The 18,646-nt window shown below is 36.5% G+C and overlaps 1 protein-coding gene across 1 annotated transcript in view; it reads right to left on the minus strand.

Moving 5' to 3' along the window:
* The window catches only part of LOC123524730 (uncharacterized), a 41,158-nt gene that overhangs the window by 7,869 nt on the left and 14,643 nt on the right, over positions 1–18,646 (minus strand). The window contains exons 11-21 of the mRNA XM_045303163.2: positions 18,305–18,403; positions 15,771–15,927; positions 11,783–11,900; positions 11,089–11,178; positions 9,886–10,005; positions 7,290–7,489; positions 3,764–3,875; positions 2,957–3,117; positions 1,917–2,042; positions 1,377–1,497; positions 645–801 (exon numbers count right to left, since the gene is read on the minus strand). Of these exons, the coding sequence (XP_045159098.2) occupies positions 645–801; positions 1,377–1,497; positions 1,917–2,042; positions 2,957–3,117; positions 3,764–3,875; positions 7,290–7,489; positions 9,886–10,005; positions 11,089–11,178; positions 11,783–11,900; positions 15,771–15,927; positions 18,305–18,403 (1,461 nt within the window). The remainder of the gene's footprint in view (positions 1–644; positions 802–1,376; positions 1,498–1,916; positions 2,043–2,956; positions 3,118–3,763; positions 3,876–7,289; positions 7,490–9,885; positions 10,006–11,088; positions 11,179–11,782; positions 11,901–15,770; positions 15,928–18,304; positions 18,404–18,646) is intronic.

An 18,646-nucleotide genomic window follows, 5' to 3' on the forward strand; every position in this document is an offset into this window, starting at 1 on the left:
TGGAGCTGCATGAATGCAATTGGAAAAAGAGCACCGCAATGCAGAGCAATATACGCCCGAAGGTATAACTTTTGACCCCTAAGTGTGACCTTGAAGGGAGCCATCCAAAACATGCACTCTGCATGTCGTTTCGATGTGGTGAACATTTGTGCCAAGTTTCTTTAAAATCCTTCAAGCATTTCAAGAGTTACAGAGCGGACACAAAACAAAGTCATATGACATTTGACCCCTTAGTCTGACCTTGACCTTGAAGCGAGCCATCCAAAGCATGCGCTCTGCATGTCGTCTTGATGTGGTGAACATTTGTGCCAAATTTCTTTAAAATCCTTCAAGCAGTTCAAGAGTTACAGAGCGAAAACAAAACAAAGTCATATGACCTTTGACCCCTAAGTGTGACCTTGTCATTGAAGCGAGCCATGCAAAACATGTGCTCTGCACTTCGTGTCGATGTGTTGAACATTTGTGTCAAGTTTCTTCGAAAACCTTCAAGGGGTTCAAGAGTTACAGAGTGGACACCTAACTGCTAATGGACGGACAGACAGAGACAAGCGTCATAACATAATGCTTCCCTTTGGGCATATAAAAAGAAAATATAAGCCCATATACTTTGTTCCTTGGGGTATAACAATATGTAAATCACTAACCTAATGCAGAGAGATGTATGCCTTGGTCTAATGTGAGTGAACACAAGTTCTGCAACTGCAGCTGAAGATATGTTTCCCCTGGGATGGCACGAACTTCAAGTATCCTTAATGATTCTTCACATTGCTTCAATAACATCTGCCTTTCTTCTGGTACCAACTGAAACAGGAAAAGGGGAGTGGTCATCTATGCAATATGATATTTGCCATTGATCTAAGTATAACACAGACTTGAGACTGAGAACAAGTTCTAGAATTTCACAGTTCAAGGTTGAAATTATCAATTCATTACAAATTTGCTAAAACTTTGTTTTGGGTTCAGTGCCGTTTTTCAACAATTTTTCAGTTATGTAACAGCGGGCAGTTAGCCTTACCAGTGTTCCTGGATTCTCTACTGGTACGAATCTGTTCTCCACAAGTAACTGCCAACTTCTCCACATGAATCAGAGGTGGAGGAGGAATGAGTTTAGACACTATGTGTTTTATCAAATCGTCATGGTCCATGATGGAGGGCATACGCCTCACCCGAGATCGAACTTTCGATCCTGGGATCCGTAGATCTGCGCTCTCACTATCATCAGCTTCAAATAACCAAACTGAGTTTCATGACCCTATCTGATACAAAATCAAAATCAATTTCTCTTTCAAATATGAAATATCTGCAGGCTTAGTTACTTTATAACTTAATCAGTTATTAAAATAGAAGAACACACGTTTTAAAGATATAATTACTACCTTAGGTAGATTATTTAGGGTGAGATGCTGTACAGTGATTGGTGATGCCAGATTTATTTTCTTCAATGTTCTATGGCCTGTCAAACTGCATACCTTGATGCTGCTAGGTAATGATAAACACCTGAAAGATAACAACTAGTGTGACTTCACAATAACTGTTAAGAGCAAAGTGGAAGGATGATCAATTACACAACTGTCAAAGATATTTGCAGTAACCAAAATGAACATGAAACATATAATTTAACCTTAAAGAAAATTTCAACATGTTATTAAATTATGAAATTTAATCCTTAATAGAGATATTTTTTTTGTTTTCTACAATGAATTATTCATTATGTTTTGTGGCAGAAGAGGTACTATAGTAATGCCTTTCATGGCCTCTTTTGATTGGTTCACAAAGATGTGTTGCGAAGCATCACTGATTCGCTGAAATGTTTTACCTGTAATGTTACCAAACTAAAAATATCAGCAAAATGTGCCAGAGGTTCAACCAGGGAACCAAGGTAAACCTTTGGTATACAAGGATGCACTTTGACTTACCTTAAAGACAAAGTTCCTATCAAAGACAAGGACTGTAGCTGAGGGTTATGTTCTACTAGATCAGTTACTGTAGTATCAGTAAGTCTATCACACTTTGTTACTGACAACTCACGTAAACATCGGCATCTGAAATGCATTGACAACTTAAGCAAGTAATGCTTTTGTCTTTCTGAACGTTACTTTAACAGTTGTTATCATAATGCTAAAAGGGTAACATTAACCTCTACCCTGCTAAATTTCAAAAATGAACTGGTCAATCATTCAATTTGGGCAGTACCACTTATCATTCAAAGGGATGTTCACTGAAAATTTACTGACTGAATAGCGAACAGTGCAGACCATGATCAGCTTGCACGGATGTGCAGGCTGATCTTGGTCTGCACTGGTCGCAAAGGCAGAAACAATTGCAGCCAGCAGGCTAAGAGTTAATAACACTGCATCACTAGCTTCATTCTGATATATATGACTGGTGCACTTTTAACAGTTACTATGTTTGTTCATACAGACTGAAGTGCAAGTCTCAAAAATCTTGAATCTGACTGGTTGTATCTGAGCACTTAACATGGTAAACAATTTCAGTTCCTTATAGCATACTTTTCATGCAATACTGCCGAGTTAATGACTTTTAAAGTTTCAACTTTACATCAAAATAGGTACCTTGAATGGCCATAAGAATTTTTTATATGCGTATATAATGCAGTCGAACTTTGTTTACTTGAACTCGATGGGACTGGAAAAATTTGTTCAAGCTATCAGTAGTTAGAGCAATTGACCAATATTTATTTTATAATAATTTTGCCGGGACCTGACGATGAGTTTGAGCAAAGGGTGGTGCACGAATTATCCATGTTCGAGCAAACAAAGTTCGACTGTATGCCTGAAGTAATATTTAGATGTCTACTTTTACGACTGATTATTGATGAATCAATACAAAACTAAAACAGTATTCTTCCATCCTTAAACAGCCACTGCAAAGTTCTGTACTATATAAAGTATAAATATGATGGGTTATAATTAACCATTTAATTCCGCTATTATACCTCAAGCATATTGTATGTTTTGGCTGAGTACAGACTCCATTTAGTTGAAGACTGTTTAATTTATCACAGAATATATTTAGATGAGCAAAGTTTGTCCCTCTGACATCAAGGGATTTCAAGTTTTCAGCTCTCAATGTAAAATCTTGTACCATACCACACCACTGAAAAGTAACAAGAGAAGAGTGTTAGCTTAACTTATCATGGTTTCATTAAGAAACTATAATGGCACAACAAAAACTTTAAAGAAACTTGGACTCCAGACTTTCTGAACATTAAAAAGTGAGTTTTTGTTTCTAAACTATCTTAAGAATGGCGGAAGCAATGGAAAATACAAATTTCACTTATGCAATTACCATCTTTCCTGGGAAGAACCAGTACAGGCCTCTTAGTTAGGTGGGAGACACTCAAGAGCATCTCAGAAATTTCCAGTGCCTGGACCAGGATTTGAACCCGGACCTCTGGATTGACAGTCAAGCGTGTTACCACTAGACCACCGGCCCACCTGAAAAATTTCTTGACAATTATCTAATACTGATATGTTTAGATACATATGTAATAGATTATTAGCCTTGCATCAAGAAATATGCAGCCTCTTGTTCTGTAGACGAATAATATTGTAGTGCAATATTTCAACTGCAGAACTCGTGCATCTTTCTTGATAAAAAAGCTAATAACCTATAATTATGTTACTGATCTAGCAATAAGATGTACAGTACTGTCATACTATATGGTATTATGTTACTTATGTTATTTTTGAAGAAAAAATTATGGCAATGAATAAGACTGTCAGTATTATAAAGCACTTACTCTGACATCAAGGTCTTGTAATGTATGAACATCTCCTACTGAGACAGAATTCAATCTGTTACAACTAATTATCTTCAATGATTTCAAACTAGGCCATCCAGATACTGTTACACTGAAATCAAACAATTAAATGTACATGTATATGTGTATGTTCTATTTGTTATATTTCAGGACATTTTTCAGCCAAAATGGTTTTTTCATAGGGGTATGAATTCATGGATTTCTATATCTGAAGAAGATGTTTTTGTCACAAAAACAAACATGTCTCCGCCCTTCGTATACCTTTAGCTCTGGCAGCCATTTTGTGCAGCAAAGTGGAACATGTCGGCGATATGCACAACTAGGCTTGGTACTGATCACTCCTGTGAAGTTACGTCGAAATCTATCCAGCAGTTTGATCTTTGAAAGCCGAACAAATTTTTTCTATTTTTAGATCTGGTGGCCATTCTGTGCAGCAAAGTGGAATGAGCCAGCGATATTCACAACTAGGGTTAGTACTGATCACTCCTGTGAAGTTTCGTCGAAATCCAGCCAGCAGTTTGACCTGTGAAAGCCGGACAAGATTTTTCTATCTTTAGCTCTTGCAGCCATTTTATGCAGTGAAGCAGAACTTGTCAGCGACATGCACAACTAGGCTTGGTACTGATCACTCCTGTGAAGAAATGTTGAAATTGGGCCAGCAATTTGACCTTTGAAAGCCAGACAAGATTTTTCTATTTTTAGCTCTTGCTGCCATTTTGTGCAGCAAAGTGGAACATGCCGGCAATATGCACAACTATGCTTGGTACTGATCACTCCTGTGAAGTTTCTTCGAAATCTGGCGCGCAATTTGACCTGTGAAAGCCAGACAAGCTTAATGCAGATGGACGGACTGAAGGACAGACCTATGGGGGAGACATAATGAGAATATGAAGCAATATTACACAGAAATGTTCATATCTTAAAAAAGAAAATCATAAATTTTAAAACATTTCTGAAAAGAAAATTACAAAAATTCAAACAAGACTGTTAGAATGTCATAATAAAGCGGTACATCTGTCATAGCAAATTCGTTACAAAGTAGACATGGTCAAATCTAAAATTTTACTAATTAAAGGTCCATTACTCTATAGATAAAGGTACAAATAGGCTAGCTGTCAAATCTGGCATAGAAATTATGGAGATACACACTTTGATTAAGTTTGACTCGAATCCAAGAAATAAACCTCTAGCTGTTGTGTTGAAACCAATGATTTCTTAATTTTAATTAATTCAAGGGCCATAACTCTGAAGATAATGGTCTGAGTTGGTTGGTAATCAAACTTTAACAAGATTTTATAGAGAAACATCTTCTAGATATGTGTGTAAATGTAACTGAGATCAAAGAAACAAGAGGACCATGATGGTCCTGAATTGCTCACCTGTTCCCACATGGCCCAGTTTTGAACTGAGTATGACGTTGTTTTTTTTATTATTTGACATAGTGACCTAGGTTTTGAGCTCATGTGACCCAGTTTTGAACCTGACCTAGGTATCATCAAGATAAAAATTCTGACCAATTTTCATGAAGATCCATTGAAAAATATGGCCTCTAGAGAGGTCACAAGGTTTTTTTTATTATTTGACCTACTGACCTAGTTATTGACTGCACATGACCCAGTTTCGAATTTGACCTAGATATCATCAAGGTGAACATTCTGACCAATTTTCATGAAGATCCATTTGAAAGTATGGCCTCTAGAGAGGTTACAAGGATTTTCTATTTTTAGACCTACTGACCAAGTTTTTGACCGCAGTTGACCCAGTTTCAAACTTGACCTAGATATCATCAAGATAAACATTCAGACCAACTTTCATACAGATCCCATGAAAAGTATGGCCTCTAGAGAGGTCACAAGGTTTTTCTTATTATTTGACCTACTGACCTAGTTATTGACCGCATGTGACCCAATTTCAAACTTGACCTAGATATCATCAAGGTGAACATTCTGACCAATTTTCATGAAGATCCATTTGAAGGAATGGCCTCTAGAGAGGTCACAAGGTTTTTCTATTTTTAGAACTACTGACCTAGATTTTGACCACAGTTGACCCAGTTTCGAACTTGATCTAGATATCAACAAGATGAACATTCAGACCAACTTTCATACAGATCCCATGAAAAATACAGCCTCTAAAGAGGTCACAAGGTTTTTTTATTATTTGACCTACTGACCTAGTTATTGACCTCACGTGTCCCAGTTTCGAACCTGATCTAGATATCATCAAGTTGAACATTCTGACCAATTTTCATTAAGATCCATTCAAAAGTATGGTCTCTAGAGAGGTCACAAGGTTTTTCTATTTTTAGACCTTCTGACCTAGTTTTTGACCGCACGTGACCCAGTTTCAAACTCGACCTAGATATCATCAAGATGAACATCCAGACCAATTTTCATACAGATACCATGAAAAATATGGCCTCTAGAGAGGTCACAAGGTTTTTCTATTATTTGACCTACTGACCTAGTTTTTGACCGCACGTGACCCAGTTTCTAACTTAACCTAGATATCATCAAGTTGAAGATTCTGACCAATTTTCATGAAGATCTTCTGAAAAATATGGCCTCTAGAGAGGTCACAAGGTTTTTCTATTTTTAGACCTACTGACCTAGTTTTTGACCGCACATGACCCAGTTTCGAACTTGACCTAGATATCATCAAGGTGAACATTCTGACCAATTTTCATAAAGACCCCATGAAAAATGTGACCTCTAGAGTGGTCACAAGCAAAGTTTACGGACGGACGGACGGACTGACGGACGGACGCACGGACGACGGACGCTGCGCGATCACAAAAGCTCACCTTGTCACTTTGTGACAGGTGAGCTAAAAATTCTTTAGCTATCTAGTAGACATCATCAATTTTGGCAAATTTGACTACCGTAATAAAAGGTCCTTAACTCTAGAGATACTGTGTGGGAATTGGTAATTTTATTTACTTTAACTAATTCAAGGAGCATAATTCTATAGATAATACTCCACACAAGCTGGTTATCTAACTTTTAAAACTTGACCTAGATTTTATAGTAATATGTCTTCTGTATGAGTATTGATAACATCAAAGACAAGTAGCTGCGTTCAATAAACGATTGATGCCCCCGGTGGCATCCTTGTCGATACAAAGCAACCTAAGTCCAAAACGAGGTCAAGTTCAAGGTCAAGGTCAAACTGAGATCAGGTGATGTCTGAAGATGAGGAATGGTCACAGGTTACATCTGCATTAGTATCAAGTCATTCTAGTTAGGGGTACTGATGCTAGACGAAACGGTCCCATTTGGTTAACCTCGTACGGACGGATGGACGAATGAACGAACGAATGGACAGGACAATCACAAGATGCCTCCAGCATCAGTAGATGCCAGGGGCATAAAAAGTAAGTCTAGCTATTGAAAGGACACTGTTAATTTGGGCTGATTCAGGGGGCCATTTCAGAATTCAAAGACAGTCACCAATCTTACATTCTTTTAAACAGGTTTAACCTATAATAACAAACGTATTTACTTACTGTGCAATAAATGTACAATGTACAAACTCTACAGTGGAAAGACTTGAGAAGTAACGTAAATCATGTGACAGAATATCACCATGGAGACCTGGAAGACTGTGACATTTCAGGGTACAAAGATTCGGTACTCCAGAGTTCCCACAAAATGGTTTTTCCTTGTGGTCAGAAACTAAACTTTCTAAACCCTGCATTCTTGTTACCTGAAATAAAGTAAGGCGTCAATGAACAAGATATATTATAATCTTTTTATTCTATACTTATTTTATCTATCCAATCGCGAACGTTCATTTGCAACACCTGACCGTACAATATATTACAGTATTTGGATGCACGTGCGTACAAAAATCCTGTATTTTCTGTATTTGGACGCACGCGCGTACAAAAATCCTGTATTTTCTGTATTTAGATGGTTCAACAGTCCCGTGTTAAACATACGATAAAGCCCGAAACGCGTGAAAATGTTCCGAATGCAAATCGGATGAAGCAGGCGCTCTATGTACAGAGTTTGATTATGCGCTTTGAAATCTTGATTTAATTTGAGGGTTTTTTTCTTTCTTTTTGTTTACAACACACAAAAATGATTCAAGGGATAACAATGCTATCTGATTAAGATATTAAAACGTTTGTTAATAATCAAAAACTTAAAAATATAGTAAAAAGGATCATCAGATGTTAGAACATTTGAAAAGTCGCTAAAAGAAGCCGTTCCGGACGAAACCTAGAAATTGGTTTCAGCCATGACTGTCTGAATAGCTACCTCAGCAATTTATATTTAAGGGTTAAGAAACAAAATGGAGAAGATTATGAATGGCAACGGATGGGCGGTCAGCATCCAAAACATGTCTGCTCTATAACTCAGTTTTCGCTGGATCTTCACCAGACTTGCTGACAATGTTTGTGGGCATTACATCTCGGCCAATTTCGATAACTAGCCAAATTGTACCACGCACTCTTTGATTAAAATAGTCCTTGAATTACTCGAAAAACAGGGAACTTAGCCTTGTCCGCTCTTAAATGTCGAACAGTTTTCATCCGATCTTCACCAAACTTGCTGACAATGTCGGTGGGCATAATATCTCAGCCAAGTATTACCACCCAAATTGCCAAATGGCTGTTGTAGGGATGTTGCACCATATACCTTTTTTCATGATAATACGTAGACAAAAAACACATTCAATGAATTACGTATATTACGTATGAGGTGAAATAAATATATAATAAAAAGGTTATTTAAGGTCAAACATTGTTCTGTATAATATATATTTGCACTCATACCAAGCTGGGAAAAACTAGAAAAGACAGGAATACAATATTCAGTGAAACTTTTTAATTTAAACTGTTTATATAGTAAGATAAAATAGATATAGAATAAAAAAGTTATTTAACATTGTACTGTACAATACGAGATATATTTGGACTCGTACCCAGCTGAAAAAAACTATATTGAACTCGCCTAGCAGCTCGTCCAATATGTTTTTCTCAGCTGGATACTCGTCCAAATATGTCTCCGTATTGTACAGAACAATGTTAAATAACCTAATAATATTCACTATATAATTTATATTGTATAGAAATGGAAAAAAAATGCTTAATTTTGTATCAACAACATCAGTGCCATAATATCAAGAGTGGCCTTTTCGTGAAACTGCATACCCAATCTGACATCACTCACAAATAAGGACAAACTGCAAACATTAAAAAAAAAATTGTTCAAAATATTCTGGTATCTAACTTGAAAGAAAACTTTTGTTTTTCAACAAGGTACTGTAAAGATATATATTATATAAGAATTCAATGTTATTTTTTGTGCATTTAGACAGATATAAACCACATTGGGACTTCTTGAAAATCATCCAAAATTTACTTGTGCATTTCATTGATTAACAAGAAATCCCAAATCAATATGATTTATACCCATCAAAAAGCATAAAAAAACATAAAGTCCTTAAATATACTTACAATCATTAACCCTATTAACAAGAAGCCCTGAAAAGTGGAAACTGTTCAAAACTGAGCAAACTGCCTTCATTGGAAGTATTAAGATCTTTTTACTAAAAATTCTACACAAGAATCAACTAAACTTAACTTCCTCTTTGGTTCCATAACTGTTGCGTTTAGATGGTTCCAATATAAAATCTGAACCGTTACTATGAAAGTGCATCAAAATTTAATATGCTGCTTTTCGTGAGTATCCGATATATAGGAAAAGGTCAAAAGAACAAACAGGTGTTACAGGACGAAAGTCACACTGAAATTTTGAAAACGATTCAGTTTTCTTCACATCCAGTACTACAATATATAAGAGGAAAGAAAGGACATATGACATAGATTATAATAAGCCAATATGTCAGTTGTTTACAGGACATGCATTATGTGAAACATTCATGTCAATACCCTAGAAATTTACTATTTAGTAGCTATTCAGTCCTCAGTGTAACTTGGATTTTTTTTCGTTTTAGCATGTGTTTAATATATATTTTTATCAGGTCTTTCACCTTTTCCTCAAACACTTTTAGAAAGCTCAAAGTTTTCTTACATGCAATACTTTAATATATTATCACAAAGAGAGGAAACTTGAAATAGATTACTATATTACCAGTTTTCCATGTAGAAAGCTGTCCATCAACTCCTGCTCTGAGAAATCTCTACAGTCATTCAATGTCACATGTTTGATGGAAGGGGAATTTAACAAAACACAGGTTGTGTTTATACAACTCTGAAAATATTAGAACATAATATTGCTGATAAGAATTTAATAACAAAATCAAATAAAAGTAATACAAGAATCTATTACACATCAATACCTATATTTTCAATGTTTACAAAATGCATCAAAATGGAAGCATTATGAAATTTGTCTTACTGACCCCTGAAACAATAGGGGTCATCTACTGAGCACAGGCAATCATCCAATGAAGCTTGGCAACTGTAGGCTAAAGCATTCTTTATATTTATTTGGCAGAAACACTTTTCAATCCTGACGTCATTTTCAACCCGAGCTTTGACCTACTGACCCCCAAAGAAATCAGGGTCATCCACTGACCACAGGCAATCGTCCTATGAAGTTTGACGATAATGAGCAAAACAATATATCCCTCTTCTTCAAAGGGCAGTATAATGAAAAATTTCAGAGATCAACAATTAACTAGGTTTGTTTTTGTTTTATTCATTCTTATTTGAGCCGTGCCATGGGAAAACCAACATAGTGGGTGTGCGACCAGCATGGATCCAGACCAGCCTGCGCATCCGCGCAGTCTGGTCAGGCCCCATGCTGTTCGCTTTTAAAGCCTATTGGAATTGGAGAAACTGTTAGCGAACAGCATGGATCCTGACCAGACTGCGCGGATGCGCAGGCTGGTCTGGATCCATGCTGGTCGCACACCCACTATGTTGGTTTTCCCATGGCACGGCTCATTTGGTTACGCTGCCTGCCAAATCAATTGTAGGCCCAGCAAAATTTGAATTTTGAGACTAATTATCAATTACAGGTCGTTGCCTAGATATATTCCAAATCATAATTTAGTTTATTATATATAAAACAGGCCCTTAATTCAAAGCCCAGATGTTATTTTGGAAATTGTCTGGGTATTGGTGGAGGTACTTTTGTTTTGCTTTTTGATGTTTTAGATGCTACTTTCCAGGCAAATGTGTCAGAAGTTCCAAAAGTTTAACTAGGATTATTTTAATGACTGCTTATCTACACCTTTACATGCATGAAGTGAAACTTACAATGAACATGTAAAATAATTCATAAACAAAGAAAATGTGGTTATGACACCAGTGTAAAGAGTAATCTTACAGAAAATTCAAAGTCTGTGATATTTTCAGACGATAATGCCACACTTGTCCAGGAGTGTCCACCATACTTCAGTGTTTTCAATCCAGTCAGCTAAACAAAAAAGGAAAAAGGCACTGCGATTGCTTCAGTTATGTGGAAATAATAACAAAATGTAAAATCAAGAGGTCAGGAGATAAGATAACAGGTTGCTTAAAGTAAGTGGCCACTTAATGCAGGTTTCCACTAAGGCAGGTTCAACTGTATCTATCTTTCAGAAAAAAGACTATAACTACTGAATTAGTCTATGACATGTATCTTGTAACAAAATTATGTTAGTTCCAATCAATGAAAAAGGAAAAGCTTTAGATAACAAGGTTATAGAACTTTGTTTGGTCATGTATTGATTGGTTAAAAGCAGCCAATAAGACAAAAGGAATCTTAAGTAAGATACTGCAGCATGCACTGTGTCATACTTATGAGAAACAGTAATATGAAATGATTTCACAAAATATATATCGAGAGGCATATTAGACAGAAAAAAAAAAACGCTCGAGCATCTAGGGGTTACACATGGTTAGTACTTTACGTCAGTTTTTGTAAGAAAATAACCAAACCTAGACACCAACACAACCACTATCAATTATCCTTTTAATTGCAACATCAAGCTTACAAATTATTGCTAAAATTTAACTGAATTTGAACAAAGAGATAATACCTGCGGGAGTACCGTTGAGTTCACATCATCTGGTAAAATATTTTTACAACCACAAATGTTGAGAGAAATCAACACAGATTTGTTTGTTACTGCATCTAGTGCATTGCTGGCAAGAAGACTGAAACAAAATATAGTTCCTTAATACTAACAGTAAATAAACACAAGGAATCTGTAAAACCGAACGATGCTCCCCGATGCATGTGCCTGTCCCAATATGGGGGGTAACCAAAAAAAAAAATAGTGATAATAAAAAGAAGAAAATTGAATAAAAGGAGATAATTTTAGCAAGGGACATATTATCATTAAGTGTAATTTTTGCCTCTATCATTTTGTGAAGTTTCAATGAAATGCCATTAATATTTTTCAAGTAATGCTCCAGACAAATTATTTCTGTATAATAATGGGAGATAATTCAAAAACTAGGTAAGGTAGAGTTATGGTTCTTTAACACTGCACTTCCCATCAATCGCCTCTATCATTTTGTGAAGTTTCAATGAAATGACATTAATACTTTTCAAGTGATGCTCAGGACAAGCCTTATTTTGTATAATAAAGGAAGATAATAAAACAAGAGGACCATGATGGTCCTGAATCGCTCACCTCTTCCCACATGACCCAGTTTTGAGTATGACGTCCTTTTTTCTATTATTTGACATAGTGACCTAGTTTTTGAGCTCATGTGACCCAGTTTTGAACTTGACCTAGATATTATGAAGATAAAAATTCTGACCAATTTTCATGAAGATCCATTGAAAAATATGGTCTCTAGAGAGGTCACAAGGTTTTTCTATTATTTGACCTATTGACCTAGTTTTCGAAGGTACGTGACCCTGTTTTCAACTTTATATAGATATCATCAAGGTGAACATTCTCACTAATTTTCATGAAGATCTCATGAAAAATATGGCCTCTAGAGAGGTCACAAGGTTTTTCTATTTTTATACCTACTGGCCTAGTTTTTGACCGCACGTGACCCAGTTTTGAAACTGACCTAGATATCATCAAGGTGAATATTCAGATCAATTTTCATGAAGATCCATTGAAAAATATGGCCTCTAGGAAGGTCAAAAGATTTTAATAATTTTAGACTTACTGACCTAGTTTTTGATAGCAGTTGACCCAGTTTCAAATTTGACCTACATATCATAAAGATGAACATTCAGACCAACTTTCATACAGATCCCATGAAAAGTATGGCCTCTAGAGAGGTCACAAGGTTTTTCTATTATTTGACCTACTGACCTAGTTTTTTAAGGCACATGACCCAGTTTCAAACTTGACCTAGATATCATCAAGATGAACATTCTGACCAATTTTTAGGGAGATCCATTCACAAGTATGGCCTCTAGAGAGGTCACAAGGTTTTTCTATTTTTAGACCTACTGACCTAGTTTTTGACCGCACATGACCCTGTTTCGAACTTGACCTAGATATCATCAAGATGAACATTCAGACCAATTTTCATACAGATCCCATGAAAAAATATGGCCTTTAGAGAGGTCATAAGGTCTTTCTATTATTTGACCTACTGACCTAGTTTTTGATGGCATGTGACCCACTTTCAAACTTGACCTAGATATCATCAAGGTGAACATTCTGACCAACTTTCATACAGATCCAATGAAAAATATGGCCTCTAGAGAGGTCACAAGGTTTTTCTATTATTTGACCTACTGACCTAGTTTTTGATGGCACGTGACCCAGTTTCGAACTTGACCTAGATATCATCAAGATGAACATTCGGACCAATTTTCATGAAGATCTCATGAAATATATGGCCTCTAGAGTGGTCACAAGGTTTTTCTATTTTTAGCCCTACTGACCTAGTTTTTGACCGCAGGTGACCCAGTTTCGAACTTGACCTAGATATCATCAAGATGAACATTCTGACCAACTTTCATACAGATCCCATGAAAAATATGGCCTTTAGAGAGTTCATAAGGTTTTCTATTATTTGACCTACTGACCTAGTTTTTATCGGCACGTGACCCAGTTTCGAACTTGACCTAGATATCATCAAGGTGAACATTCTGACCAATTTTCATGAAGATCTTGTGAAATATTTGGCCTCTAGAGAGGTCACAAGGTTTTTCTATTTTTAGACCTACTGACCTAGTTTTTGAAGGAACGTGACCCAGTTTCGAACTTGACCTAGATATCATCAAGATGAACATTCTGACCAATTTTCATGAAGATCTTGTGAAATATATGGCCTCTAGAGAGGTCACAAGGTTTTTCTATTATTTGACCTACTGACCTAGTTTTTGATGGCACGTGACCCACTTTCGAACTTGACCTTGATACCATCAAGATGAACATTCTGACCAATTTTCATGAAGATCTCATGAAATATATGGCCTCTAGAGAGGTCACAAGGTTTTTCTATTTTTAGACCTACTGACCTAGTTTTTGATCGCACATGACCCAGTTTCGAACTTGACCTAGATATCATCAAGATGAACATTCAGACCAACTTTCATACAGATCCAATGAAAAATATGGCCTTTAGAGAGGTCACAAGGTTTTTCTAATATTTGACCTACTGACCTAGTTTTTGACGGCACATGACCCAGTTTCGAACTTGACCTAGATATCATCAAGGTGAACATTCTGACCAATTTTCATGAAGATCTTGTGAAATATATGGCCTCTATAGAGGTCACAAGGTTTTTCTATTTTTAGACCTACTGACCTAGTTTTGGATGGAACCTGACCCAGTTTCGAACTTGACCTGGATATCATCAAGATGAACATTCTGACCAACTTTCATAAAGATCCCATGAAAAATGTGACCTCTAGAGTGGTCACAAGCAAAAGTTTACGGACGGACGGACGCACGGACGGACGCACGGACGGACGGACGACGGACACCGCACGATCACAAAAGCTCACCTTGTCACTTTGTGACAGGTGAGCTAAAAATAGGTAAGGTACAGTTATTGTTTCTTTGAAAATTCGCTTCCCGTCAATGGCCTCTATCATTTTGTGAAGTTTCAATGAAATGCCATTAATATTTTTCAAGTAATGCTCCGGAGAAGCCTTATTTTGTATAATAAAGGGAGATAATTCAAATACTAGGTAAAGTAGAGTTATGGTTCTTTGACAATGCACTTCCCGTTAATGGCCTCTATCATTCTGTGAAGTTTCAATGTAATGCCATTAATACTTTTCATGTAATGCTCCGGAAAAGCCTTATTTTGTATAATGAAGGGAGATAATTCAAAAACTAGGTAAGTAGAGTTATGGTTCTTTGACAATGCACTTCCCGTTAATGGCCTCTATCATTCTGTGAAGTTTCAATGTAATGCCATTAATACTTTTCAAGTAATGCTCCGGACAAGCCTTATTTTGTATAATAATGGGAGATAATTCAAAAACTAGGTAAAGCAGAGTTATGGTTCTTTAACACTGCACTTCCTGTCAATCGGCTCTATCGTTTTGTGAAGTTTTAATAAAATGTCATTCATATTTTTCTAATAATGCTCAGGACAAGCCTTATTTTGCGTATAATAAAGGGAGATAATTAAAAAAACTAGGTAACATAGAGTTATGGTTCTTTGACAATTCGCTTCCTCTCGATGGCCTCTATCATTTTGTGATGTTTCAATGAAATGCCATTAATACTTTTCAAGTAATGCTCCTGACAAGACATATTTTGTATAATAAAGGGAGATAATTCAAAAACTAGGTAAGATAAAGTTATGCTTCTTTGACACTGCACTTTATCTCAATGGCCTCCATGATTAGGTGAAGTTAAAATCAAATGCCATTAATACTTTTCAAGTTATACTCTGGATGGGCAGACAGATGGATGGACAAACGGAAGGAGAACAAAGCGGTAACTATATGCTCACCCTTCGGGAAGCATAAAATCAGTAATTTCAAAGCATCAAATAGCAGATCTAAAGTAATGTATCAGCTTAAAAACAATGAAAAGAACACCTAGTGTTCTTACTGTTCAATTTTAGATACAAGCCATGTACCATACCTTGAGCATTCTGACAGGTCTAGTGAAGTGAGTTGATCAGATCCAATTTGTAGTGTATTTAAGAGTTCCATTCCTTTACAGCACAACTCCTGGATATCTGAACTCGTGAGATCAATCTTTGTTACTTGTTCACAATCAGTTGTATCTAGCTGACTCACTGTAATTGTAAAACAAATATTGATTCACACTTTCTCATTCTATTCTGCTGTTGCAGAAGTCTGAGAGAAAAATCTAACTCTTCAAAAACTACATCTACCTGTTCAGAATTGAAGAATAACTTTGAAATCAGGATTCGTTATCATGGATTTCACGGTTGCCTCAATCCATGAATATTGATCTCAAAAAACAAAATTGCCCTTCATTTTATCTTTAAATTTAAAGTCGAAATAAAAATAAAACGGCCATGTCCCTGTGATATAGTATTTCTGGCCAAAACCACGAAATTTCATACCCACAAAATTAAACAATTTTACGTTGTTTTCCTTCTAGATAAAATGATATGCTGTTTTAACATCACTTACCAGTCAGGCTACTTTTAAATGTTAATTTATACTGATAAGCCCCTAGATGCTAATTAAGGGTCCATAAAAGTTAAGAAATAATCCCAGACAGGGATTATATTGCTAAATAAAGCCAGTATCTGGAGTTTAAACAAGAGCTCTTCGAACACGAAATGCCCCCCCTTGATGCATTCAGTAACTGCACAAGGAACAGAAATTATTTGCTCACAGTAAACAGAAGTTCTACTGTTCTGGTTCAATGTGACCTTGACCTTTGACCTATTGACCTCAAATCAACAGGGGTCACCTGCTGGTCATGATCAACCTCCATATTAAGTTTCGTGATCCTAGGCCTCAAGGTATCATACGGAAAGGGTTTAACTGTTCCGGGTCAATGTGACCTTGACCTTCGGCCTACTGACCCAAAAATCTATAGGGGTCATCTACTGGTCATGACCAACCTCCCTATCAAGTTTCAACATCCAAGGCCCAAGCGTTCTCAAGTAATTGTCTGGGAATGGTTTAAATGTTCTGGGTCACTTAAGTACTAACCTTGACCTTTGACTTACTGACCTCAAAATCAATAGGGGTCATCTGCTGGTCATGATGAACCTCTCTATCATCTTTCATGACCCTTGGCACAAGAGTTCTCAAGATATCGTCCAGAAACCGTTTAACTGTTCCTGGCCAATGTGACCTTGAACTTTGACCTAATGACCTCAAAATCAATAGGGGTCATGTGCTGGTCATTAACAATCTCCTTATCAGTTTTCATGATCCTAGGCCCAAGCGTTCTTGAGTTATCGCCCCGAAACCATTTTACTGTTCCTGGTCACTGTGACCTTGAACTTTGACCTAATGACCTCAAAATCAATAGGGGTTATCTGCTGGTGATGACCAACCTCCCTATCAACTTTCACAACCCTAGGTCCAAGAACTCTTGAGTTATCATCCGGAAACCGTTTAAATGTTCAGGGTCACTGTGACCTTGACCTTTGACATACAGCTCTCAAAATCAATAGGGGTCATCTGCTGGTGATGATCAACCTTCCTATCAACTTTCATGATCCTAGGCCCAAGCGTTCTTGAGTTATCATCCAGAAACGGATTGGTCTATATACCGACCAACCGACATCTGCAAAACAATATACCCCTCCTTCTTCGAAGGTGGGCAAAATAAAGAGTTTATGTCACCTGCAGGGCACAATCCAAGTAAAATAATAATACACATCTGAATGACAGTGATTTTATTAAACGAAAAGATCAGTATTTGTGATAAACTGATTCTAATACCACAGTCATCAACATTACCTGGTTTCATTGTATTCTTTTTTTTCACAAGCCATTATGAAACATTTACTATGACATGCACACAATGACTTTATCACCTAATAATAACAAGTAGTGCCTGAGTCTGTTGTAACATATAACATACTATTAAAAACTTCCACTTAAATCTAGCCAATATCAAATTAATTTCCTAGCAAACAGGTACTTTAAACATTTTCATTGCAGAATCTCTGAAGAAATTATGTTTCAACCAGTAATTGCTGTAAATGGTAGAAGAAAATCCTAACACATGACTTAGTCTCAAATATCTTTCTAAAATGACAATATTTTTGCATAATAAAGTTGGTAAAATTTTCAAGACTGTGGACTTATTTCCTACATTTAAAGCAACAATATAAGGACCTGTCTACATTAAGAGTGGACGCAGTGGTCCAGTGGCAACACATTTTGACTACGAAACCAAGTGTCTTGAGTTCAAGGCCCCGCTTCTCCAACTAAAAACTAGAGCTATCACTAAAGGTGATGAATGTACCCCCCGCATGCACTGACACAGCTTCTGGAATTGGAGCGTCTTCTGTATCTTGCACTATCCTCCAACTAATAGTCTTCTGGAGGAGTCGCCCATATGCCTGGGTAACCGGTGGCGACTATAAATAAACTTACACACACACACACACACACACACACACACACACACACACACACACACACACACACACTGTCTACATAAGTTAAGCTACTTACATTTTGGGGACGTTGCTGTTATTTCCTTCAAGCTAGAACAGTACGATGTGTCTAACTGTTGAAGATTCGGACAATATGGAAGACTTATTAACTGCAGATCTTAAAGTAAAGATAAAAATTGTCTGCAAACTGTTTCCATATCAACAAAGTTTATATTAAAATCTAAACAAATAAAATGGCAATTAAAAATATAAGCTAAAATACGAACAAAATTATACCCATGTAATAAATATATATCTATCGATCCAACACTGTTTTATACCACAATACAACAACAGAATAACAACTTAACAGTTTGACTTCTCAAAACAAAATGACACACTTGATGTAAGTTGACAAAAA

This window comes from Mercenaria mercenaria, chromosome 3 (assembly GCF_021730395.1).
Source record: "Mercenaria mercenaria strain notata chromosome 3, MADL_Memer_1, whole genome shotgun sequence".
In the NCBI taxonomy this organism is placed as follows: domain Eukaryota; kingdom Metazoa; phylum Mollusca; class Bivalvia; order Venerida; family Veneridae; genus Mercenaria; species Mercenaria mercenaria.